Source organism: Cydia amplana, chromosome 17 (genome assembly GCF_948474715.1).
Source record: "Cydia amplana chromosome 17, ilCydAmpl1.1, whole genome shotgun sequence".
Classification (NCBI taxonomy): domain Eukaryota; kingdom Metazoa; phylum Arthropoda; class Insecta; order Lepidoptera; family Tortricidae; genus Cydia; species Cydia amplana.
The window spans coordinates 12,639,403-12,666,790 of NC_086085.1; the positions used below are offsets into that span (position 1 = coordinate 12,639,403).

Here is a 27,388-nt window from a genome sequence, read left to right on the forward strand (position 1 = left end):
ACGCCAATGATCGATATATCCGCACCGTAAGTTCAACGCCAAAGACCGATTAATCGGTCACATATCACAGAGCAACATAGACCTACGTGCAAATGCGTAAAGTTCAATTTCAGTTTTGACACTTCGGTGACGTGGCGTCAGCGTGACAGCTTTTGTGTTGGACACGGCGTCGAAAAGGTTAATATATAAACTAAACCTAACTGTAAGTACAGTCAGTATAATTGTTTGTAACTATATCCCAATCTGTATCTTATTGTAGGTCGGTAGTGTCGGTCGGTCTACTATATGAATGGCAAATACCTACAAAAAAACAAATAGCAAAAACGACTTAATACTAAGTATTAGGCTGAACAGCTGAAGGTGCCGTGTGGTGGCCGGCTTTAGAATAGCGCCAATAACCCTCACATGGGATAAGGGTGTCGTACGAACCTCTTAGCATTGGCTTGCAATCCATCTAGGAGAAGGATACTCCAAAATTAAATCCCGGAATGGAGTTACCGTAAGGCGCGAGTAGGGTCCAACCTGAAATAAGCGGCAGATTCCTGCAGCCGACCTGCCTCCACACGTATTGGCTCGCCTTTCCTGTGGGTTAAGACAGTGAAGCCGAGAGGGTAATGCAGGTGCTGGGCATCCCTGCGTTTCCTTAATTCCGTCCCAGGCGGTGTTAAGTCGGGAGAGGTCATTGTCTCTCCGATTTGCACCATAAATCGTCTGCAATAGACGCAAAGGCCAATGGAACAGCTGAAGAAAGCATTTGCCAATACAAGCCTGTGAATTCATTCAAACGGATAAAATGAAACAAAATACTTGTAGTTATTATATTTATTTTTATATTTCTTAGGGTAAAAACATTGTTTAGGTATAAACAAACTTCAAAAATATTCTTACTGTTCTTGCGAGCTTAGGTATTGTTATTTTTATTTGTTTGTAGGTAGGTACATATTTGTAGTCTTTTGTACCTATAAAGCAAATAACAGCAGGCAATAATTTTGTATTTCTTATAAATAATGGGTAATTTTTCTATCACGTTTGAATAAGATAAGAGTTGAAGTCAACATCCAGATACCTACTACTATGAACGTGTCAGGCAAAAAAAATATCTTTGTATTAAAAAGTATGAGACTATGCCCACTAGCCCGTTCCGTCACCGACCATACCCGTAGCGTGCCATGCACGGACCGTCTTAAATTGTCGGCGAGGATATTTTGCCCGCGCCGAAACGCTCCGTGCATGGCACGCAACGCTGCCAGAACGGTGCGTGCAGGCGGCGAAACGTTGAACATACGGGTTATTACCGCCTATGGTGACCGTTCTAAGCCCGTTATAAACGCGTTGCCGTATCTGTTGCTCGCTCTTGCCAGTATGATAACCATTCGCTGGCTCTTTCTGACGAGTCTGGCTCTCGAGATTAAAACGCAGGTACTAAGGGGATGAAACGCGGATGCTACGGGGATTATAGGCGGATGCTATGGGGATGATACACGGTTACTACGGGCACTAAACCCGTTATATACGGATATGAAACAATGTGGACACGGTGTAGTGGGCATAGTAGTCCGTGTCGCGTTACATTTCGTGCCTGATATGTTCATAGCACGGTCATGGTATGATACGGTGTAGTGGGCAGAGACCTTAAACGTTACAATTTACGTGTAGCGTCTACAACCGATAGAGCGGATTAGAATGAAAAAGCAATAATTCTCATAGACGCGCCACAATCGCTCAGCAGATCGCGACAGTAAATTTATAGACAACATGAGGCTTTTGAAGAAGAACTCGAATTATTTCTTGACGCTGCTCGAACTTCCTTCATCTTGTCATGGCATCTGAACGTACTACAGTATATTATCGAAATCGGGAATGGTAACCTATTATTTACGGAATATTACGGCAAGGGTAGGTACTTCTTGAAGCGGAATTTGGGGAGTTTCTTAACGCTGCGGCTTTCTTAATTAAAGCTCGGCAATATCTTGAGCGCTCAGCTCGTAGTAAAATGATATTTTAAGGTGTTTCTCGATGCTCTGAAGACGATTTTGAAGCCACAAATACGTTCCGCCTGACCGCGCTCTAATGCGTTTAGTTCTGCCATCCCCGAGGTGCTCAGCTCGAAGTAAAAGTAACCCTAACACCTAGTATTTACGGTTCACAACGGCAAGGCTACTTCTTGAAGGGGAACTCGGGATGTTTCTCGATGCCCGCGAAGAAGCTGAAGTCACAGATACGTCCCGCCTCGCCGCGGTCCAACGCGTTCAGTTCAGCCATCTCTGCAGCGCTCAGCTCAAAGTCCCACACCGATATATTCTGTCAACAAATGCCAAGGGTTCCGTACATTACCCAATTTTTAACAATGTATTTTTTATGTGGAACGTGAATGAAATGTCTTTAAAAACCCGTAGGATAGGGTAGGGGAATGGTCGGGCAGACAGACAGACCGACGCACGAGTGGTTCCGTTTCGTTCAGTTCCGAGAAGGGTTCCGTACGTTTTTTCCTTTTGAGGAACGGAACCCTAAAAACTTGTCATCTACCATCAGATACCAATTCCCGTGCAGGATGCAGGAGTACCATCGCCCACACTGTTATCTGTACATCGTGGGCCTTATGCCTTTAAATTTGTAATAAGGTCCATCAATGTGCAGTTAGGAGTGTTGCTGTTTGTACCTGACCATTCGTAAGCTTTATTGCAACGTCATATAGGTTAACCAATGGTCAGTTAATTCTTTGTCCGCCGCAGACGTCAACACTGACTGATGCCCAGCACGCGATAGGCGTGGCGTTCAAAGGGTTAAGGCCCCAGTACACAATGGGCCATCGCCGGCCACTCCAAGGGACGTAGCCATGCGGTAGAATGAGATAGCAATATCACTTACTCCCTCTAACGCATAAATGCATCCCTTGGAGACCTTGGAGTGGACGGTGATGGCCCATTGTGTACTGGGGCCTTTAAAGTACCCCCAGCGTCAGATGGTCGGGGTATACACACATCTGTTAACTACCTGTTTGATCCGCTGCGGGTTGGTGCTCTTCGGGATGGCGGCGATGCCGCGCTGCAGCGCGTGCCGGAGCAGGATCTGCGCGGGAGTGCGCCCGTGCGCCGCCGCCGTCCGGGTCACTGGCTCCAACGTCATCAGGTCGGGGTATGACCGCCTGCACCTAGGTTAAAACATTGATAAAAGACAAAAGTAGTTAAAGGTCAAGGGGATGTTAGGGAAACGCGGGGATGGAAGCTTGTGAAGACTGTCAATGTGTACCCGCAAGGATGACTCAAGACTATGGCCTCCATCTAGGTGGACCAATTTATTAAAGGGCTCCACTTCCTCTAACTTTTGTTCTGTTGTAAGGCTGCGTTTCCATCAGAGATGTGCGAGGATGCGTAGCGAGGGACCGAGGTGTTTGTTAAGAACCAGTAAGTGGAATCACTTTATTTACTCCGGTTGAAATACGTGTAATGGCTGTGGAAATAAGAGACTAATGTATGTAAGAGGCGTGTAAACAAACGCCCATGAAGGAAAATCATACAGCAAGGCACTCCAAAGGCGGAATATCCAATGAAATAGCGATAAGGCGTGGCGGAATATCCAATGGTCACGATTCTCAGTTCAGAGGGAGGCTACACTACACTTACCCAGTCATTTCAGCTAGCATGTCGGCGAGGCCCTTGGAGCCGAGCGGCGAATACGCGACCACGGGCACGCCAAGCCTCTTGGCTTCGGCTAGCAGCGCCGTCTGCTGGCACAGCAGGTGTACTTCCACCTGGAAATACAAACAAGTTACCCTTTTGATGGTTTTTCAACGGTCGTACGAGTAGTTACAAACATCTCCATAATTAAACATTAAGCTTTTCTTAATATTTTATTTTGAGATCTTGAGACGAATTAAATAGGATTCGTAAAACGATTTAAGGTTCGTCAATTATATCGGTGGTACGGCAACAGTGGACAACTTTAGGCGTTGTTGGTGAAAGGAATAAATCACGCCTTCCTGCTGCGCAGATTGACGGAGTATTCTCATTAGTACACGTCCCACACGACCGCTGCCATCATGAGGCGGGGACAGATGGAAACGATTGCATGCACCTGTTCCCATATGTACCCGGAGGGACAAATGTAAATACACCGTATTGACAGAGGATTAGTTAGGCTATACAAAAACGTTAAGCCGTGTGGTGGCCGGCTTTAGAATAGCGCCAACCCTCACATAGGATAAGCGTGTCGTAAGAGGCGACTAAGTCCACAAACGAAGCAAGAAGCTATTTCGTCACAGGGGAGATGGTCCTCTTAGCATTGGTTTGCAATCCATCTAAGAGAAGGATACTCCAAAATAAAATCCGGAATGGAGTTTCCGTAAGGCGCGAGTAGGGTCCAACCTGAAATAAGCGGCAGATTCCTGCGGCCGACCTGTCTCCACACGTATTGGCTCGCCTGGGGATAAGACAGTGAAGCCGAGAGGGTAATGCAGGTGCTGGGCATGCGTTTCCTTAATTCCGTCCCAGGCGGTGTAATGACTTACACCATAAATCGTCTGCAATAGACGCTAAAGCCAAAAACGTGGCAATATTATAAATCAGGCACAAACCTGCAGGCAAGCCGGTTTCTCCACAGCACAAATCCTGGCGAGTTGGTCTGCGTTCAGATTGGAGACTCCGACGTGTCGTACTGCGCCGGACTCCTTCAGTTTCAACAAGCTCTGCAAAAACAATTGAATACATTATACTAGTGGTCCCGTGAGCTCCTCGCGAACCCCCATGGCTCTGCCAGACTGCCACTGTCATATAACTGAATCGATTATATACTTATATAATTCTGTCGCTCTGGTGAAAAGGGTACAAGTCCCACACCGCTCAGGTGAATAAGGATATAAGTTAAATATAAATCTTTTAAAAGTAAGTAGTTAAGTTCAATAAAAAATGGGTAATACTACGAACGTAACAAACGTAAACGTACACAAATCTATAATATATTGCTCTGAATATATAAATTCAATTAGTATAGGTAATTTTGAATGGCATAACGTGCAATAAGTGCTCTACGTGTGATACGTATAACAATGATTTCTATAATTTTATAATGTATAATGAACTTTACACATAATATCGTTTATGATAAGTATAAGAAGGTATAACGTTGAAATAATATAATAATTATACAAAACAAATACCACGCAATAAACCTAACCTTTTATTTTTCTGGGGGGGTAACAGTAACAGTTCTAACCTAACCTAACCTACTTTTGTGGTAGCAGTTTTTTTTGTGGGGGGTCACAGTTTTAACCTAACTTAACCTATTTTTATGGTAGCAGTTTCTTTCTCTGAGGGGTCACAGTTCTAACCTAACCTATTTTTCTGGTAGCAGTTTCTCTTTCTGGGGAGTCACAGTTCTAACCTAACCTAACCTACTTTTCTGGTAGCAGTTTTTTTTTCTGGGGAGTCACAGTTCTAACCTAACCTAACCTACTTTTCTGACAGTAATTAGTTTCGATGACCTATGAAATACTGAGCTATCCAAATAATTTTAGGGGAGCGGGGGGGAATTGGAGCCTACTAAGGAAAATTGTTAATAAAAACGACATATGTTTAAATTATAATATAGCTCAAGTATGAACATAGACCTTGTTTATTTGAGTATCAGATAATCACGTTTTGAACCTGCTAAAGATATGCTTTTTGGAAAAACAAATCAAAATATAAAAAAAGTCATTCGCTCTCATTACCCCACACTTCGGAAAATGAGAGCCTAATAAATTTTCATAAGGGTAATGAGAGCCATAATTTAGAATCTTGCTGGATATGATTTTTACCATAACTAAATCAGCAAAACCTTACTCTGCTAATAAAGATAAATCTTTAGATCCTTTAGATCCTTCAGATCTTTAGATAGATCTTTAGATAATTCCTAGGCTCCCATTACCCGCTTACCTCCATTTTGATAAATAATTACATAAATATTTTAATCAGCTTTCTATCAAAATCGATTGAATGGCACTTGATACATGATTAATTTGTGTATGCAATTAATACAAACTTGTTCAACAATATCATATTTTCATGCTTATCTCGTAGTATTATTTATGTTATTAAGAATCTAGACTCCTTCACTAAGAATTCTGATGTCCATAACTTTAACACTAGAAATAGAAATAAGCTTGCTATCAGAAAGTTTCGTGTCCGTAAAGTACAAAAGTCATTCGTTGGGCAATGCATTCATTTTTATAACAAGTTACCTGAGGATGCTTTAAGATTACCCTTTCCAGCTCTTAAGAATTACTTAAAAAAGTCATTGATGTTAAAAGCTTATTACAGAGTCGAGGACTACTTGACAGACAAACATGCATGGTCCAAACCAGAAACTAATAAAAAGTAGTAGCAATTAAAAACATTGTATTATGTATAGAGTTATAGGTGACACAGCTCAGGTAAGCAGGAAAGCACATCAAATATTATATGTTGGTAATTCATAATAATCAATCAGATTTATATAATATGTTTTCCCATTTCTTTTAATAACTTTATTTTCTTTTCCTTTTGTAAGAATTTGATATGTTTTCTGAAAGAGCTACGAATTTAGTATGATTCCATGTACATATGTATATTTTCTAAATCAAATTTCTATTACACCTTATGTGTATAATTGCATGAATTCTAAAGTCATTTAAATAGTATTTTTTTCCCTTATTTTCTCGTAATGCATGTTAATTATAAGATGTAATTATTTTTGAAAAGATGTGTCCCGCCGAGTTTGTTGCCGGTCCCATATTGGGATACCCTCCTCCAATTGAGGGGGGATTTAAATCTTCTCGGGGCAGAGGTGTAGGGTTGGAGCCGGTCTACCTAGCTTTATTTGACGTTCATAAGCGCTTTGTAATTATGCCTACTTGAATAAACTATCTTTTATCTTTATCTTTATCTTATCTTATTATGATACGCACTCTGGGAACACGAATGGCCAAAATCATACGCATTAGGTATTCGTAATGGGACTTACGTTTATTTATTTTTTATGATTGATCACAATCTTTGATTGTTAATGGCTTTTCACATTCTTTATTTTGCAAGAGATTGGACGCCGTAGGAATCCTCAGCATAGTTGAACTAACAGTAAATTGGAAGTCTGATAGGTGTATTACTACGGTGGTAGTAGATGGTTCGTGTATCACTGGAGATATACTTGATTTCTTGCTCAGCTTCCGTAACGCTGTTGTAAGACCGAAAGCCCGTCTATTGCGTCGCCTGGATTGACGAATCCGACTGTTATGTTTGATCGACGTCATTTTTTTGTTCGCAGAATCTTTATATACGGTGTGATTTAAATGATAAGCGTAAAGTTTGTCGTAGTGTGGGATAGTCGAGGTTGGGCAGTTTACACTGAGCGGATTCTCTTCCTGAGCTCTGGTGCTACTTTTTAATGAGGAACAGAATGCATTTGCTTTTAAATGATAAGCATAAAGTTTGTCGTAATCTGGGCTAGTCGAGGTTGGACTGTTTACACTGAGCGAATTCTCTTCCTGAGCTCCGTTGCGACTTTTTAATGAGGAACTGGATGCATTTGCTTTTAAATGATAAGCGTAAAGTCTGTCGTAATCTGGGCTAGTCGAGGTTGGACTGTTTACACTGAGCGAATTCTCTTCCTGAGCTCTGGTGCGACTTTTTAATGTGGAACTGGATGCATTTGCTTTTAAATGATAAGCGTAAAGTTTGTCGTAGTCTGGGCTAGCCGAGGTTGGACAGTTTACACTGAGAGAATTCTCTTCCTGAGCTCCGGTGAGACTTTTTAATGAGGAACTGGATGCATTTGCTTTTAAATGATAAGCGTAAAGTTTGTCGTAATCTAGGCTAGTCGAAGTTGGACTGTTTACACTGAGCGGATTCTCTTCCTGAGCTCTGGTGCGACATTTTAATGAGGAACTGGATGCATTTGCTTTTAAATGATAAGCGTAAAGTTTATCGTAATCTGGGCTAATCGAGGTTGGACAGTTTACACTGAGCGAATTCTCTTCCTGAGCTCCGGTGCGACTTTTTAATGAGGAATTGGATCCATTTGCTTTTAAATGATAAGCGTAAAGTTTGTCGTAATCTGGGCTAGTCCAGGTTGGACTGTTTACACTGAGCGAATTCTCTTCCTGAGCTCCGGTGCAACTTTTTAATGAGGAATTGGATCCATTTGCTTTTAAATGATAAGCGTAAAGTTTGTCGTAATATGGGCTAGTCGAGGTTGGACTGTTTACACTGAGCGAATTCTCTTCCTGAGCTCCGGTGCAACTTTTTAAAGAGGAATTGGATCCATTTGCTTTGAAATGATAAGCGTAAAGTTTGTCATAAGCTGGGCTAGCCGAGGCTGGACAGTTTACACTGAGCGAATTGTCTTTCTGAGCTCTGGTGCCACTTTTTAATGAGGAATTGGATCCATTTGCCTTCAAATGATAAGCGTAAAGTTTGTCGTAATCTGGGCTAGTCGAGGTTGGACTGTTTACACTGAGCCAATTCTCTTTCTGAGCTCCGGTGCAACTTTTTAATGAGGAATTGGATCCATTTGCTTTTAAATGATAAGCGTAAAGTTTGTCGTAAGCTGGGCTAGCCGAGGCTGGACAGTTTACACTGAGCGAATTCTCTTTCTGAGCTCTGGTGCCACTTTTTAATGAGGAATTGGATCCATTTGCTTTTAAATGATAAGCGTCCAGTTTGTAGTAATCTGAGCTAGTCGAGGTGGGACTGTTTACACTGAGCGAATCCTCTTTCTGAGCTCCGGTGCGACTTTTTAATGAGGAATTAGATGCATTTGCTTTTAAATGATAAGCGTACAGTTTGTCGTAATCTGGGCTAGTCGATGTTGGACTATTTACACTGAGCGAATTCTCTTCCTGAGCTCTGGTGCGACTTCTTAATGAGGAATTGGATCCATTCGCTTTTAAATGATAAGCGTAAAGTTTGTCGTAAGCTGGGCTAGCCGAGGCTGGACAGTTTACACTGAGAGAATTCTCTTCCTGAGCTCTGGTGCCACTTTTTAATGAGGAATTGGATCCATTTTGTTTTAAATGATAAGCGTCCAGTTTGTCGTAATCTGAGCTAGTCGAGGTGGGACTGTTTACACTGAGCGAATTCACTTTCTGAGCTCCGGTGCGACTTTCTAATGAGGAATTAGATCCATTTGCTTTTAAATGATAAGCGTAAAGTTTGTCGTAATCTGGGCTAATCGCGGTTGGACTGTTTACACTGAGAGAATTCTCTTCCTGAGCTCTGGTGCGACTTTTTAATGAGGAATTGGATCCATTTGCTTTTAAATGATAAGCGTAAAGTTTGTCGTAATCTGGGCTAGCCGAGGTTGGACAGTTTACACTGAGCGAATTCTCTTCCTGAGCTCTGGTGCGACTTTTTAATGAGGAACTGGATGCATTTGCTTTTAAATGATAAGCGTACAGTTTGTCGTAATCTGAGCTAGTCGAGTTTGGACTATTTACACTGAGCGAATTCTCTTCCTGAGCTCTGGTGCGACTTCTTAATGAGGAATTGGATCCATTTGCTTTTAAATGATAAGCGCCCAGTTTGTTGTAATCTGGGCTAGCCGAGGTTGGACTGTTTACACTGAGCGAATTCTCTTCCTGAGCTCCGGTGCGACTTTTTAATGAGGAATTGGATCCATTTGCTTTTAAATGATAAGCGTAAAGTTTGTCGTAATCTGGGCTAGTCGAGGTTGTACTGTTTACATCGAGCGAATTCTTTTCCCGAGATCTGGTGCGACTTTTTAATGAGGAACTGGATCCATCTGCTTTTTTGTCTTGGGGAGCTCCAACATTTTCGTTATTTTTTTTCTTTCCCCAAAGCCAGAATAGGCTATATGAAAATGGTCTTCGCTGCGGGCGTGGACGTTTTATAGATTGAGAAGGGCCGGCGATTCCGCTTTCAGGCATTATGGAACTACCTCTATGAAGCGAGTTAACGCTCTTAATGTGTGTACCCTTTTGAATGCGTTTCGAATGTTCAATTTCTAGCGGACTATTTTCTGCATATAAACACTGCAATGACTTGCCGTAATAACGAAAGTGCGGTAAAATATCTGGGAGCTTTGTCATACCATCTTCACGTGATTTTATTTCCACGACTCCCCTCACATTAGTATTGGTAGATTTCGGTTCCTTCATTGGCCATGTTGACTTCATTCTTTCAACTTTACAATGATATATGTAATAAACGTTATTCCTATTTTTAAATTGCACCTCTTTCTGCACATTAGCGTCATCATCATCAACCTGTGCGTTTTCTATTTTTGCGTCAAGGGTCGACCCTCCTCGTTTTCCTTTGGCAGTTGCAAGATTTGTCATGGACTTTTCGTCAGTAGAGTCTGTAATTTCCTTAGAATCTTTTCTAACATTCTGAGGTCCTGCCTGAGTGCCTGCCTGTGCCGTGGCAGCGTTCATAGCTCCTGCAGAGGAGAGACGTGTCGTAGAAACCGGAGTTTCGGCAGGAGGCGGTAGGTTGCTAGCACTCGGAGTGGGCGGGGCTAGCTCTGCGGCGGCGGGCGGAGATAGGCCTGCGGGGGCGGAGGCGGACTGGCCTAGGCCAGCGGGGGCGGGCGGACTCAACTGCATATTGCCTTTGTTATCTTTAAACGCTTTTGTTCCTTTCGCTTTCCTTTTGCATTGGCAATTTTTTTTGTATTGGTGTAACCATGTGACACATTTCTTGGTGCAGCACCATCCACAGCAACACATGTACTTACAGAAAAACTCCCAGTCGCGGGAATTTTTTTCGTACCGACATTCACGAGGATTGGGACATAGACCTTGGCAAGCGTCACGCCGCCGGGGCGCCACCAGCGGCCTGCATTTTGCTGTTCCGGGACATCTTATAACTGTCGGTCGACATTGTTCATGATAGGTTGAGGGCATTCCCAAACCCGATACACATTAATTTTCACTTCTGAACACGGCCTACTCATTTCCAATTTTAACTTTCATGTAAGTAAGTTGGATTCATTGTTGACTCAAAGCTACTGTTTTAACATTTTTGTTAACTAAACATGGGATTTGACTTGATGTTGTCAGAAGGTAGCGGATGTCAGTATATTTTTTCTTTCCTGACAGATGACAGATGACATGGGCCCAATCTGGATTTTAAAAGTAGGTTGAAGCTTGGTTAATTCAGGTTGGATTGAAATACGGTATGTTATTATAGTAAAATTAAGTAATCATTCATCATCATCATCACTTACCTATTGTATCTTCATGACTAAATTAGGCCTGGCCAGCCACATATGTAATAAGGCCTAGTAAGGCCCACATAAGAGAAAATGGTAATGAATCGCTAGGGTCGCCAACACGGAGGACTATAGTCCTCACGCGTAATTTAAACTTGATAATATTTTTTAACCAATTACCTATACTTAGAATTAACTACATATAGGTATTAGAAAAAATCTTAAAATATTTAATCAGAATTTATTTATGAAAATCTTAATTAATCACCACCCAAAATAATAATAATAATAAAGAACCTAAACTGAGAAGATAAATAAATAAAGAGAATAATAATAATGTCCCCGCGGGGGCAGCTTGTGGCCAGCTGACGGTGAGTGGCGACACCGCGGACCCCTATTCCAGAGGGCCCTCTGTCATGTGATCTGGCCCTCGCCTCTGTGCTTGCCTTGATTGGCCGTGCCAGAGATGGAGTCGCAAGAGCGGGACCTATGCTCCAGGTTGGAAGTGTAAAATATCATAACGCCGGCGGCCCGCTGAACGGATTACCGGGATCTGGCTACCGCAGACTCACCTCTCGACAACCTCACAGCCACTCCAAAGTGTTGCCCTGTTGTCGCACTGTGCGTGCGGCCATTGCGGGGCCCACTCTATGAGTTGGCGATTTTGAGACTGATTGTCACGGCAGGTGTCCGCTAGTCTCTCCCATAGCCCATTAATATCCAGTCCATCCAACTTTCAAATAGCCCATGGGCCATGACCTTAGTTCCCATCGCAGCACAAAAGTGCTGCACTGCAATAGTCTTTGCACCTGGCGGGGACCATCTCCGGATGTAGGTATCACATTGTGCGTTCGGGGCTGGTATCCGCCACGTGTATGACGTGTATCCCCTTGCTTTTAGATTAAAGTGTCTTAAAGGGCCTCTGCGCTGTTGGCATCGGCTCCACGTACGCCGCAAAAGGTCCGGGACATGACAAAAACGGGACGAGATATGGAAAAAAAAATGTTTGCATACGCAAACTCATTCGTCGGATTCACCATCTAAAATTTGAGATACGTAGAAACATTAAAATACACACTATGGAGAAATAAATGAAATACTATAGTTTGTCAAAGGACTGTCTCATTTCAAACATAGACAGAGAGAATCATACTATCTTTGTCTTACACTACAAAAGAAAAGGATGAGTATAGTTTTCCTGGTTCTTACTGACTGACAAATTGGTGTGACTAACGTATGAAATCGGTACGATTAATCTTTAGGCCATTTGAATCAATTTGACCCAAATACAAAAGATGAGTTCATAACTGTTCTTGTTTTTTTTTTTCAATTTTTTAACAAGCAGATACGTCTGCGAGCGATATTCCAAATTTATATTAAAGGAAAAATGGAAGCGTAACTTTTTCCATTTTTTCCTTTAATATAAAACTTGTTTTTTTTTTGTTGGTGCTTCGGGTCAAATTGATTCAAATGTCCTAAAGATCAATCGTACCAATTTTTATACCTTGAACACCATTTGCAGCATTTTACTGAATTTCGCAGTGTACCGCCAGCGCTACTAGTAGACTTACACTTTTTTTTTATTAAAAATGGGCTTACTCATGGCCACAGACTAGCCGAGGCGAAGACGTGGCCTACGATGGAGCGAGTCTGCCCAGAAGGTGCCTGTTCACCCTTGATTTGAAGGTTGCCGCGTTATATGACACTTACAGAATAAAATAATTATAATAATTGCAAAATTCTTCTATTCTAATTACCTGATTCCGCAGTTTCCATGTACTGCAACGCGCTGCTAGGATAACCTGAGATCTAGTTGAGTTGTGACTCTTTGAAGAGTTTATTTCACTTTAATGGTAGGTTTTTTGGATGATAAAAAATTACGCAGAACATTGTTATAAGTATTCCCACGTGTTACGAATAACATTTTTAACGGTATTCATACATATTTTTGATTTATTTATAAGCCGCATACGCTTTGGAGTGTAAGTCACAATACTCAATAGGGATGCATCTGTATCGAGAGGTGGCAACGTACCATTAGATTTTTTAGATAGATCAATGCTTTCGTAGGAATCCTTGCGAATATGCATTGTTTCCACGGCATCTTCCCCTGTGCAGCAAGGACACAGGAACCTCGGTAAATTAACTATATTAAATATCTTTCGCGGAACGTGCGGCTTGGCGCCTACCTCTTCCGTAAGTGTAGTGTGTAATGATTCTTGTACTGCGTCTTTTAATTCTGTTTCATGAAGAGTCTCCACCTCCGTTTCAATACCCGCGACGGGACATACAACTCCGTATTCGGGAGGACTGAAAATATCTCTTTCAGATATATTTTTCTTTCTGTCAATATTACTGAAGGAAGGAGAGGACCTGAGAACGTTCGACCACGGTTCTTCATCGTGGTTTTTAATGTTTTGTTTATTGTTAACTTTCTGCGGTGTTTGAGTTAGGATACGAGACCTGATCGCTTTAAAAATCTTTTTTGGCTTAGTTTTGAGTTGGCTGCACTCTTTGTATACTTCAGGATTGCGGAAAATCCCATCATAGTTGTAGGAGTCATTGATTTTTTCAGTAAATTTCACACCCATTTTTTAAGTTTTTTGTTACACTATTAAAATTTATTGGTTTGATGGGAGGTGGAGGTCAGTATGTGACATTCAAAACTTGACAGGTATTATTTGTTTTTGCCATGTTTTTGCAAATGTAAAGATGACAGTGACATTTTGAATAAAGAGTTACGTTACGTTGTGGTACTTACTACCTTGGAGGATATAATCAAACGGAGACGCCATGTCTGTAATTTTCTGTACAAAACAGTCTGCCGATTTTTGCGGGGGAGGGGAACGTCAAATGTATGCGTAACGTAAAAATAGCCATGTCAGATAAACGTCAGTCCATACATTGTGTATGACCGTTGGCCGCCTATTTTCGACAGAGGGGAAAGCCTGTTAATGGCTACTCCGTTTAGTTGTATCCTCCAAGCTTACTACTACTCTTTGTACTTACCTTCCAAACAGCGATGAGATCAGTTGTGAGGTCCACCCTCATGGAGCCGTCAGCGTTCTTCGGGTGCAGGTCTCCCGGCACGTGCTCGAACGCGAACGGCGTGTGCATCAGGTACAGGTCCACGTATTCCAGCCCCAGGTCCATTAATGATGCGTTGAAGTATTCTGGTACTAGCTCGGGCCGATTACCTGGCAAGTAAAGAAAGACGCGGATCAGAATATGCCAAATTCGGTTCTAGGTACCTATTATATATGAACTACGACTCTGCCAATTTTTATGAACATTCGTTAAAGAATAGGTACAGTTGCCATCAGATATAACGGAGCAGCCGAGGCGCTCACAAATATCTGAACACGCCTCTATTGTCTTGTCTAATGCCTTGGCATTAGAGTGCGTGTTCAGATATTTTTGAGCACCTAGGCCGCTCCGATATATCTGATGGCGACTGTACCTATTTGAAATATTGTCTGAGAATAGTTATTTGTTTTACAAGGGGGCAAAGTTGTTGTTTAACCGCTCGTGCTAATAATGCTAATATTGATACCCGAACAAGCGAAAGATTCCAAAATTGAACCACGAGCGTAGCGAGTGGTTCGAAAAATGGAATATTGAGCGTTGCGAGGGTTCAAAGCACGAGGGTTAAACAAAATTTGCCCCCGAGTGAAACACAAAATTTTTCACCACATCAACCCGAAGCAAATATTAAATGTAAAATATAAAACAAAATCAAACCAAATCAAATCCAAATGAATATTATTAAATATTTATCCTCCAAAATCATTATTTAAAAGTAAATTAAATTCTACCAGCAAACATAGGAAAACAACTCAAAATTTGCATTTGATTACTTTGCCTCACATGTGAATAAAATGCAACTGATAGTTTTGAAGTGCAAAGTAAGCCTTTCCGAGCTGGTGTGGTGAAAAAGTAATTGACACTAAGAGCTCACTTCGCTCTATTCATAATATCGTTCCGTGCTCCATGTTCATTAATAGGACGCATTTAATTTTGTTCTCTATTCTCGGACGTATAAGTAATAAAATAAGTAATTGTATTTTATAGTCAAACAGGGCGATCCGCTGTCTCCGAAACTGTTCACCAGTTGCCTAGAGGAGATATTCAAAAAGCTGGCGGTCTCGTGGGAGGGGCTGGGCATTGTCGTCGGTAATAAACGGTTAACTAACCTACGCAGGCAAAACGCTTTGCCGACGACATTGTTCTTTTCTCCCACACGGCATCTCAACTGCAACACATGCTACAAGATCTCAGCACTGCGAGCCTTGAAGTTGGACTCACAATGGACAGAGCGAAAACTAAGTTGATAACCAACGGAGCCAAACATGGGGTCACGGTAGATGGGCAGGATATACAGTATGTTGATGAGTACATTTACTTGGGCCAGATAGCTACCTTCGAAAACAGGCAAACCATAGAAGTCAATAGACGTATCGAAAACGCATGGAAGAGCTTCTGGTCCATGAAGGCGCTATTGAAGGGTGACCTTCCCTTGTGTCTTAAGCGCAAACTCATCGACATGTGTATTCTGCTCAAACTTGGTCATTAAAAGTCCAAACTCAAGGTATGCCAGCGAGCGATGGAGCGCAGTATACTAGGTGTTCGCAGAACTGATCGAATCAGAAACACGGAACTGCGCTCCAGAACTCGAGTTGTAGATGTAGGTGGCAAGACCGCTAAGCTTAAGTGGGACTGGGCGGGACATGTCTGCCGCATGCACCCTGAAAGGTGGGCCAAAATGGTTACCGAGTGGGACCCACGGAACACCATCGATGGTGTAGGCCGCGCGGGGTTCAGGCAGACCAAAGAGGAGATGGCGGGACGACTTGGACGCATTTTATTCGGATTGGCGGGAAAATGCAAACGACAGGGTTGAGTGGAGGAAGGGAGGGGAGGCCTTTGCCCAGCAGTGGGACACTAAACCAGGCTAACAAAAAAAAATATAGCGAAATGTCAAAAAATGAAATTGAACTTTATGCATATGCATCTAGGTATTCTAGGTCTATGTTGCTCTGTGGTCTATGACCGATTAATACGTCTTTGGCGTTGGACCTGCGGTGCGTATATATCGGTCATTGGCGTCCAAAAGGTTAAAGGTTCAAAAATTGCGTGACAACTGACCTCCAGGTGGCAACTTGGTGACAACGAATAGCTCCTTTCTCCTGGCAGGGCTGTCTCCGATCCACCGGCGCAGGGAACGCCCCAGGGACGCTTCGTTCACGTAAGCTCGCGCAGAGTCGAAGTGACGGTAGCCTGCTTCTAGGGCTGCATCTACGGCTTTTTCAAATTCCTCATCGGAGGCCTGTAAGAATCACTTAAACATTTAGTGCCGTACATAGTTGGACAGTTAATCGTTAAATGTTCGGACCTGTAAGGCCTGTGCACACCGCGGCTTGCATGTGCGTGACGTGCACGTGCGCGTGCGCTAAAATGTTGGAGCCGCACACGCACACGTCACGCAAGCGGTGTGCCGTCTCTCATAAGGATCTGTATACTACAACGCTGCACGCGCACGTGCATGTCACGCACACGCAGCCGGTGTGCACAGGCCTTTAACGGAGCCTAAAAGCAACAAAAGACGGTCAGTCATCCAGAGCCCTCGGAAAGTTTCCAAAATTGCGAAGTTCCACTAGATAGAATTTCGGAAACTTCTCGCATTTTTCCAAAATTTTCCATTTTCATAATGAAAGTTTCCCTTGTTACCTGTGAAAATTTCCTGAAATATCCTTGAACTTTTCCAAACTTTCCACAACTTGAACATCTGAGTAGAATAGTACTAAGTAATTAAACATAGAAGTATTTAAAGGCAAGAAGACACCATGCTGCGTGTGCGTATTAGACATATATGCACCTGCGCGTGCGCTAAATTCTGGAGCTGTGCACGCACACGTCACACGCAAGCGGTGTGCCGTCTCTCATAATGCACAGGCATTGCACAGGCCTTTATATACCTATCAAATATTGTATGCATAATACCCTAAATATGCTTACATTACTCTTTGCATAATACCTACTTCTTATTTAGACATTTTTAGAGTTGTCATTTTCCACGTATTTTCCATTCTATCAATGTCAAACAGATTACACCTAACCCGTTCCGTAAAATCTTTTATTTGAAAATAACAGAAATCATATCGTGCAGTGATGTCCTCCTACCTCGAAAAGCATTATTTGGAGATAAATGATAACTTTCGACTATATTCCATCAGTCAAGAAAGAGAATAATGATAGTGAATATGTAATGGAATGCAGGAACTGGAGCAGACAGAAGATCGGTGTTCTCTCGCGGTGTCCACGTCGCGAGGGTTGTCCCACTCGAGCGGAGACTGCACCGGCAGCGAGGCCTCGCTCCAGCGCCGCCTGAAGTGCTCGCACTCACACGCCTCACACCGCTGCACGTCGACCCTCAACAGACCCTGCGCCATCAACGACTCCACCACTAAACTACGCCAGTCCAAGTGGCGGTCTCTCATAACTTTCTGCAAGAAACGCATCAAAGTTCCATGCAGGAAGCGAACCCAGACTAGATATAATAATGAAGTCCTTATTCGAGACTCGGAAGCTCCTAGCCAAGTTGTCCCATTGAAGTAATTTTTTTTTTGTAAATAATAGCTTTTGTTTGCATCTTTGTCCATGTACCGTCAAGTTCTTCAACGATGCCTATACCATATACCCAACACCCAACATTGCCTGGCTTGAAGAAACGGTGATTCTTTACAAAACAGCTGTCTAACCTATATCTGTTTACCAATAATGAAAGAATCGTGACCGTGAGTATCGCGACCACTATAGTTAGGTATTAGAGAAAGACAAATGTTAGGTAGTTGTAAAGAAACAACAGTTTTGTAAAGAAACAACGTCTTTTCAGCCAGAATATGTTATATTAAATCTCTCAGTTTTATTTATCTGATAAAAACACAACTGTAAAACCTCAAAACTGTGCCGAAACTGTAGGTATGGTAGGCAATGTTAGAGATATAACTAACTACATTCCGCGTTCGAAAGTATCTGTCACAGCGTGGTCACACGCCGTCACAGCCTAAAATTGTTCCACATATAATAGGTATGTAATTGTCTCTTAGTAAATGATAGATACTTTTGGCGCGTAGTCTGATCCGCTACTTTGTACTGGCAGTGACGGGGACATATGTGCGGGTTAGAAATGTAAAGATTCTTATACTATAAAAATCTGTGTGTAATGACATACATTTTCCCGTAATTTAGTAACAATAATCCAAACAAACTAGTAGCAATGTTCAAATATATTTTATGTAGGTACATTTATAATACCTACACATACTATAGGTTTGCCTTTAGCGCTGTTGACCTCATTTCTGATACCAGCACGATATCTTTACAACTCTCTAAAGGCTCTAGTAATTAGTGGCATATTAGGTGGTCCGCCTCTTTCACAAACACGTTGATAGCGGTTAATTGGTAAACACATTATTATTTATCTATTTCTTTATACGCACGTGCGTCAGTGAGCTCGTTTATCTACTAATTAAGAGGAACATAGAACCTGACGTGTTCATAGCCAGACAGAGACATTGACATTACGAGCTTCTACAGTCGACTATCAATTGATATAGAAGTAGCGACTTCCACTTTTTTCCCTGATTTACTGACTGTGCGTCGGTATGATAAATAGGTACAGTCAGCAGCAATAGTTGCTATGCGGGCGAGGTGTTCAAAATAATCTTGACGCGACTTTATTGTTAAGAGAATAAGACCGCTTAGCAACGTCTGCTGCTCACTGTACAAATATTTCTACAAATACATTTTCCATATACATACGTATACATTGAATACTGCAATGTTTTGTCACGTTTTGTGAATCCTAATAGGAACTCTCATGACATGAGTCATGAAACGAAAATTAGTCAATTCTTGCGATAAGAGAATATCCAAGAATAAACAATACTTTTTAAAATTATACATTAAGTAAGTATGTACCTAACTACCTACTCGTAATAACTTTAAATAATATATTTTTATTATGGTAACGTGGGGTAAGACTATCACTTGTATGGAATCCTCATACTGTTTTGTCTTGCCCCGACCGAGCAAAATAAACTATCTTACTTAAATTAATTACGACGGTTCGAAAGTGGGAATAAAAATAAAAGGCGACTAAATGATTAATGTTCCTTAGGTACCTATGCCAAAGCTCCCTAACAGTAGGTCATGTTGTGACGGAGTTTGTACCTAGGTCAATACAAGTGCCGTCAACAATCGGCCAAGAAACGATGCACTATTATTATCCTACATAATTAATGCCTACTGTATGCTCCCCAGCCATACAAACGAAACCAAACATACAAACGAGCCATGCCACTGAAATTTAAACCTAGATTGTACGAAATAAAGTTGATTTTGCGTTGTTTTAAAATTGAACGAAAGAAAGCAAAAGCGACTCTGTACCAATTGAACATGGTTTAAATTACATCGAACTGAATAGGTACTATAGGTAGGACCTTGGGCCTTAGGAGGGTATGCTTATAGTAAACAGTTAACATGTTATCAACATACAGTCGCCATCAGATATATCGGAGCTGAGCATGCACTCTAAAATTCCAGGACATGCACTTTAACTTCTTGATTATAAAGGAGGGTGGGCAGATTGGCCTATTGACCAATAAGGACAAGCGGTATGTCACTGGATAGCTTATTCTAAGTTCTAAAACTTTTACTATGGCAGATAGTCCCAAATCTTTGTGTGAAAAAAGTTATCACCGCAGAAAGTAGTGTGAGTTTAAACGTGACTGTATAGTTTTTTCGATACTAAGTTCCTGTGTCGCAGATCATTAAGGTTTTTTTATTGTGGATGATTTAGTGTCACGATATTTTAGTTTTTTATTCGTTTTCTTGTTTTATTTGTGTCATATTTTTTTTAAACAGAGATTTGACAAGTCCCGTCATATAAAAAAACCGGCCAAGTGCGAGTCGGACTCGCGCACGGAGGGTTCCGCACCATCAACAAAAAACAAGCAAAAAAACGGTCACCCATCCAAGTACTGACCCCGCCCGACGTTGCTTAACTTCGGTCAAAAATCACGTTTGTTGTATGGGAGCCCCACTTAAATCTTTATTTTATTCTGTTTTTAGTATTTGTTGTTATAGCGGCAACAGAAATACATCATCTGTGAAAATTTCAACTGTCTAGCTATCACGGTTCGTGAGATACAGCCTGGTGACAGACGGACGGACGGACGGACGGACGGACGGATAGCGGAGTCTTAGTAATAGGGTCCCGTTTTTACCCTTTGGGTACGGAACCCTAAAAATGAAGTATATAAAAAACCCTTTCCAATGGTATGTCGCTTATTCTTATTGGCTCATAGGCCAGTGTCCATACAAATCTGCCCATCCTCCTTTAAGGGTTTGTACAGATATTTGTAAACACCTTGGCCGCTCCGATTATTCTGAAGGCTTATATGTTTAACTTATCAAAAATTTAACAACTATAAATAAATTGCACGCGTAATACCTAATATGTCCTTACTTTTCTTATTCAATTTGCAGTAAGTAGGTAGGTCATTTTATATTAAGTACCTACTTCCGCAAAGTCCAAAAAAATAATACAGCGTGAATTAACTCGTTGCTAATATTGCTGTACCTACCTTCAGCTTTTCTGCGATCTAGGTTAGTATAATACTTAAGTAAATTAAAACAACACTAACCTGCCATGTTCCAAAGCCGATCCTCGGCATGCGATCACCATTGCTCAACTCAAAGTATTCCGGGAGGGCCATGTTTACGATCCACAAGTTTACTGTGTACTGGTTTGAACCGTAGTTATAGGTGTACTGCGACTGCGACCGGTGATTCGATCCACAATGGTGGGAGGTAAGAGACAGCGGTGCAGCGGCCTTGGGAGGGCCTTTTTACCGGTCCGCTACGGGTCATGCCACACAATTAACACGATTCTTACTGTTAAAACAGGGCGCAGAGCGGTGTTTTTCTTGTTGTATTAATTTCCTTTGCTTTGGTTTGATTGGCTGGAGGAAAAACAAGCTTGCCGCATGCCAACTGGCGATCATTATCCTGTTAAATTAGTTAGTTAATGCTTTAATTTTAATTACGAGCTAGTTAGCTAATTCTAATCTTATAATGTCAAGAAAATAGTAATGAAAAAGAAAGATAGGTGATACTTTGTGAATGAATACACCTGCAGGACAATGAAAACGGGGGGTCACTTTAGGTACCTATAGATAAGCTTCCATAAAGGAGAGCCTTACATAACTTTGCCCTGTTTCATACCACTGGTCTCCTAAAGGATGTTTTCATTGCTATTGCATATGGAACACTTAAATTAAGCATTTGCTATAAATAAGTAGGTATGTACATACATATCATAAACAGACAGACATACCTACGTTGTACAAATCGTCAATGTGTTGTTATTATATGTTGAGTCGGACCAGGCCAAGTGCTACGTCAAGTATGGAGTTTATAGAGATATGGATGCATTCTTATTCTCAAGTTTGTGCAAAGTTAGCGTGGTCAGAGTCTACTCAAATCTTATTTAGCTAAATTACTATTTTTCCCACACAGGAAATCGATACGCCTGCCGTCACCATTCAATAATTGAGATGAAACGAATATTCAGCAGAACATCTGCCTTCATTTTGAAACTTAATGTTATCAGTACAATCTCTCGACCCATTTTGCTACTTTAAAGTACAATAGGGTTGCGTGGACAACCGCCCTGTCAATAGCCCGTACCTTTGTTACGAGTTACACAATAAAATAATGTGGCACTTGAACAAGCGAGCAAAAGTAGATAACGTGATTACATCACTTGTGATTAATCGGTTAAAGACCCCGCTTTAGATGCCACAAGTTTTGCGCATGATTCCGTATTATAAAACAATGTTTGCGTCGGTTTGTAATCTGGTGAACTTTATCGGATTCTTGGAAACTATCGGGCAATGTACCAAAGTTTCTTCAGAAGATAGAAATCTTGACAGTTAGAGACTTTACTCCAATTAATAAATTTTTCAGCTAAGGGAATATTTATTATGACTATGAATAATTTTGTTGTTTCCGAATAATACCGAAAGTTAAACCTACCTACTGCCTTCCTAGTAAGTTTTCGGGAACAGGGAACATTGAATGAAACTGAAGAATGATTTGCGGTGGACGATTTACCGATCCGTCGACACATATATAATTAGGTAATTAATCCAGCAGGAAAGTACGGGAAGCCATTGAAATAAAAAACATAGTACTTTCAATCGGGACGAGGGTTTCAAGATCTCATCCACATGGAATCCAGTCATTAGTAAATGTAAGCGTAAACGAATATCGACAGTCGATAAATCGAATATCGTTAGTGTTGTGTGTCGACAGAGTGACATCCCTAGTGCGCAAAACGTTCAAGCGGATAAACAAGACCAAGTGCGGGTAGTTCGAAAAACTCGCGCGGTTAGAAGATTTTAGTCACAAAAAATGTAAAATTGATAGATTTAGTCGATGAAATTGTGCACCTTTTGTTACGTAATAGAAATAACAAGTACTGGTATCTATTAGCACGTCTTCTTATCTTGCATTTGTACAGATCATTTTTTTGTAAACTGACTCACTAAATTAGTAATGATTTTTTTTGTGATGGACGTTTAGGTAAACGCGCGTAAAGCACTGATTTAGTCGATCTTATTTGTAAATTTCGTAAACTTTGGACTGCTAAAAATGGTAATTTTGTATTACACATATCCTGTACTCCAACTTGCATAGACTAAATTTTTAGGGTTCCGTAGCCAAATGGCAAAAAACGGAACCCTTATAGATTCGTCATGTCTGTCTGTCCGTCCGTATGTCACAGCCACTTTTCTCCGAAACTATAAGAACTATACTGTTGAAACTTGGTAAGTAGATGTATTCTGTGAACCGCATTAAGATTTTCACACAAAAATAGAAAAAAAACAATAAATTTTTGGGGTTCCCCATACTTCGAACTGAAACTCAAAAAAAATTTTTTCATCAAACCCATACGTGTGGGGTATCTATGGATAGGTCTTCAAAAATGATATTGAGGTTTCTAATATCATTTTTTTCTAAACTGAATAGTTTGCGCGAGAGACACTTCCAAAGTGGTAAAATGTGTCCCCCCCCCCCTGTAACTTCTAAAATAAGAGAATGATAAAACTAAAAAAAATATATGATGTACATTACCATGTAAACTTCCACCGAAAATTGGTTTGAACGAGATCTAGTAAGTAGTTTTTTTTTAATACGTCATAAATCGCCTAAATACGAACCCTTCATGGGCGAGTCCGACTCGCACTTGGCCGCTTTTTGTTATATGATATTGACGAAATGAAAGTTAGACGAAATCCCAATTTTTTTTCCACCAGAAATTACTTCAAAACAAGTGAACATTTTTCGTGAAAATCAACTTAATTTCAACGTAATTTTGATACTTAAACAATCTACAATATTTCCTGAAACTGTTCTTATACATAATTTTTTATAACTTATAACTATAATTTTTTGATGAATTTTTAAAAACTGCCCCTTCTCGTCATATATTGCCGGTGACGCACGCTCGGGATCTTATTATTAAAAGGCAAGATGAGAAGACGTGTTAATAGAAACCAATACTTGTTATTTAGATATTACGTAACAAAAGGAGTACAATTTCAACGACTAAATCTATCAATTTTACATTTTGGCTCTAAAATCGTTAACCGGAGCCTTAAGCCAGTCTTCTCCGAGACCACGGGGACAACGCCGTCCTCGAAACGTCGGAGGTAAATCTTAAAACTTAGATACGCGATTAAGTCCCGTTGGACAATTTAATAATGTGTAAAAACCGTGAAAGTTTAAATCAGTGTTATTATATATATATCGTTGTCTGAGTACCCACAACACAAGCCTTCTTGAGCTTATTGTGGGACTTAGTCAATCTGTGTAAGAAAGTCCTATAATATTACTATTTATTTATTTAATAATAATTGGAAGCGGCAGAAACCCTAATGCAATTTTAATACGCAAGTATCGTATTACCAATCGCGAACCACATTTAAATTACAATTAATTCCCACATGCTAGTAAAGTAATAACATTCTTTTGTGTGCAAACAGTATCGTTTACCATTCAATTTGTTGTATGAATGAGTTTACGTCACAACACTCCTGGAGCCAGCGAGGCGTGATCCCTTTCTGCGGTCACTGATAACATCTATATGGGGTATCAAAATCATCCCCTGCAAGGCGGGGCATGGGAGAGACCTCCCTTAAACCGTGTATATATTTGAAGGGTCGAAAAGCCGGCCCATTTAGTCTGTGAAAAGATGGACGTGTCTCCTGTGCGAAGTTCTAGGGGAACGGATTTCAGTATCGAGCGGATTTTGAGTGCGGATTCGAGTCGCGAGGCGCCGGAGACTCCTAGTTGGCTGTGCTGCACGCGGTACCGACCTCCGCGGCTTCCACGTTAGTGTTAAGGGGCCCACTGATTACCAGTCCGCCGGACGATATTGGCCTGTCAGTTGTTCGGAGCTGTCAATTTTTTGTTCTAACTGACAGGCCGATATCGTCCGGCGGACTGTTAATCAGTGGGCCCCTTTAGAGTTTACTCACTTATTTCCTCGGCCAAGCCATATATTTATACTAAGGTGCAGAGTTTGTGAAGTTAGGGCTTTAGAGTTAGAAGCTTGGCTCTTCAAGAAATCTGATAACTTTTTGACAGCGCGAGCCTTATGGTTTCGTCTTTCGGGCAACATTTTACATGAAAATGTTTTGGTGGGATAAATATTTCAGTTAATTTCTCACGATTTAGTCCGAGTTCTGTAATCTCAAACTTGAGGTTATCACATGGCTGCGTGGTTTAGACAGAAGTTTCTGGAAAGCAGTTTAAACAGAAACAGTTTCGGGGTCACGCGGGCCGTTTGCTGTGCTAATTAATGGCAAAAATTGTAAATATTTATATTAATAAGAGTATTTAACTATAATATACCTACAGTCTATACAGTTCATTGAGAACTGGGGCCCGTTTCTCAAAAGATTTCAACTTGTAATAATACAAGCGGATGTCACTTTTTGACAGCTTTTCTCAGAAAGGGACTTCCACTTGTATTACAAGTTACAAGCTTTTGAGAAACGGGCCCCTGTCCAAGTGTCCAGTAATTCTAATCTCATTGCTTATGATGGTAGAGCTATGATATTTGAGCCGTTGCTGACTGATCTAAGGTTATTGTTGGGGGTAAAGTTGGCGCTAGGGTACGTACAGCCATACAATTGACAGTTATTGGTAACTGCCAGTGCGTGAAGTGTTCTAAATGATTACGCTTCGCTCCGCTATTAGGATATCAGACATATTTTTTTTTTACAAAATCTAATATTGATAATTAAATTGTACAGGAGCAGTAAACAACGTGTGTCGGCAACGGCGGTCGGGGCGCCACGCACGCGTTCCTTTTACCGCGGCGCAGGCGGCGGCACTCGAGGCGGCCTATGCGCGTGCGCCGTATTTAGCACCGCCGGCGCTGCGAGCCCTAGCCGCAGCTCTACAGCTAAGAGATGATAGAGTAAGTTAGATACACCCAAGTATTAAGTCGGACCAAGTTAACTCTGCACAGATATTGAGTTGGAAGTTTGCAGGTAATTACCACTATTTAGGCTTTTCAGGCGATTACATCGTCCTTGCATCTATCTATTCAGGCGGCCGCTTAGCCAAGGTGACAATCGCTTGCGCTTCGCCATCGAATCGCTTTGTGTCTCTCTATCACCCTTCCATAATTATTAGTGTGACCGTGACAGTTGCGTTTCGTTCGCTACGCAGCGTTAATAGCGATTGGCGTATTAACGTATATTATCTACGAGGCCAGGTAATCCAGGTATTTCCTCTAGATCCAGGCAGATTGGTAGGTCCGGGCTACCAGCCAATTGTTACATTAATGACAGGTATTTCCAATTTGGCCAAGCTGGTAGCTGGGTAAGCTTTATTCTTCTATGCTGAATAAGTAGGAGAGCGATAAAATGTGCGAAGTCCAAACCCAGGCTCGTATCAATGAGTGTCATTGAACTTACGAGTATAAATGTACGAAATATCAGTTGCATTCGGTAAAAAAAAACCTCATACATACCTCATTACATTACTTCAGGCTTTTATTTAAGCCAACCGATTTACTTACGGTAACGACTCGCTCTTAAAATAAAACGCGTTTTTTTTAAATTATTAAGACGTTTTAAATTCGTATACTTATATTTCCATATTTTACGCAGAAAGTAAAGAAATAAAGCCAAAGTTTTAATATTAATAAATACCGTAAGTGAGAACAATACGCCATTAAACACAGCTATGTGTGAAACTGTTGCAGATAAAAATCTGGTTCCAAAACCGTCGAGCGAGACAGCGCAGAGAGAAATGCACCAACATCGCCCCTCCCCGCGGCGTGGCGCTGCCACCTTCGAGACTACCAGTGACAGTGACCCACACGTGGACTCGTGAAATGGCTAACAGTACTCAGGGTTATACGAGACAAATTAGTTCTATAGATCTTGAAGCTACATTTGAACAAAGTGAGGAAAGTCGAGACTCTGCGGACGAGAATTCCCCTGTAGATATTGAGACGGTTGATTAGTACCTAATAGCTCAACATTTCCCAAAATATAGGTCGCGACGCGACCCATTGGTAGGTCGCGAGCGACTATTGAGTGGGTCCTGAAACTACTAGGGAACTTTAAAAATTATCTTTTAAGCCCCCTTTTTAAGATGGCCAAGAGGTGGATCCCGAATTTCAAACTGAAACTATAAGAGTTCCTGGTTGTCTACCGAATCTTAAAAACTAGGTATGCAGTGTGTCCAGCCAGACTCCAGAGATTGGTGTGTAGGTAAAATATTGTCGAATAATTATTAAAGTTGTATCAGAATAAGTAATGTGTTAAGTACTTAATTTAAGTGATTACAACATTGTAAAAAATATAAAATATAAGATAAAATATCATTGAAAGAGAGCATTTAGTAACTGTGATACCTAATATGTGTAAATTATTAAATTAAATATGAATAAATCTTATGTAATTCTTTATCAGTGTTTATGTTACTACAATCACTTAAGTATGCCGACTGTAATCGTATCAAAGAGATTTTTACGAGAACAGGTCAAACGAATACTCGCCAATTAAGTTTCATTAACTTTAAGATTTTGCAGAGATCCGTGTATTTCAGTCATGGT

At 41.1% G+C, this 27,388-nt stretch overlaps 2 protein-coding genes across 2 annotated transcripts; one reads left to right on the plus strand and one right to left on the minus strand.

Annotated features, from left to right (window-relative positions):
* Positions 1-2,046: 2,046 nt before the first annotated feature.
* LOC134655823 (aldo-keto reductase family 1 member A1) lies at positions 2,047-21,018 on the minus strand. Its single transcript, XM_063511305.1, has 7 exons — positions 20,892-21,018; positions 16,330-16,510; positions 14,194-14,381; positions 4,574-4,684; positions 3,624-3,751; positions 2,995-3,145; positions 2,047-2,301 (listed from the first exon to the last, which is right to left on the minus strand). The coding sequence occupies exons 1-7, from the start codon at positions 20,961-20,963 to the stop codon at positions 2,158-2,160; spliced, it is 975 nt and encodes a 324-aa protein (XP_063367375.1). The 5' UTR covers positions 20,964-21,018; the 3' UTR covers positions 2,047-2,157.
* A 3,147-nt stretch (positions 21,019-24,165) lies between these two features.
* LOC134656080 (homeobox protein MSX-1-like) lies at positions 24,166-26,794 on the plus strand. Its single transcript, XM_063511598.1, has 3 exons — positions 24,166-24,644; positions 25,572-25,738; positions 26,531-26,794. The coding sequence occupies exons 1-3, from the start codon at positions 24,506-24,508 to the stop codon at positions 26,792-26,794; spliced, it is 570 nt and encodes a 189-aa protein (XP_063367668.1). The 5' UTR covers positions 24,166-24,505.
* Positions 26,795-27,388: the final 594 nt, after the last annotated feature.

Excerpts from the sequence above, each read along its gene's own strand:
- LOC134655823 (XM_063511305.1), bottom strand. The coding sequence starts at position 20,963 with ATGGCCCTCCCGGAATACTTTGAGTTGAGCAATGGTGATCGCATGCCG. Across the intron at positions 4,685-14,193 it reads ATCTCATCGCTGTTTGGAAG|AGCTTGTTGAAACTGAAGGA; the intron begins GTAAGTACAAAG and ends TTGTTTTTGCAG. Across the intron at positions 3,146-3,623 it reads ATGCTAGCTGAAATGACTGG|GCGGTCATACCCCGACCTGA; the intron begins GTAAGTGTAGTG and ends ACCTAGGTGCAG.
- LOC134656080 (XM_063511598.1), top strand. The coding sequence starts at position 24,506 with ATGGACGTGTCTCCTGTGCGAAGTTCTAGGGGAACGGATTTCAGTATC. Across the intron at positions 24,645-25,571 it reads CCGACCTCCGCGGCTTCCAC|GAGCAGTAAACAACGTGTGT; the intron begins GTTAGTGTTAAG and ends TAAATTGTACAG. Across the intron at positions 25,739-26,530 it reads TACAGCTAAGAGATGATAGA|ATAAAAATCTGGTTCCAAAA; the intron begins GTAAGTTAGATA and ends AAACTGTTGCAG.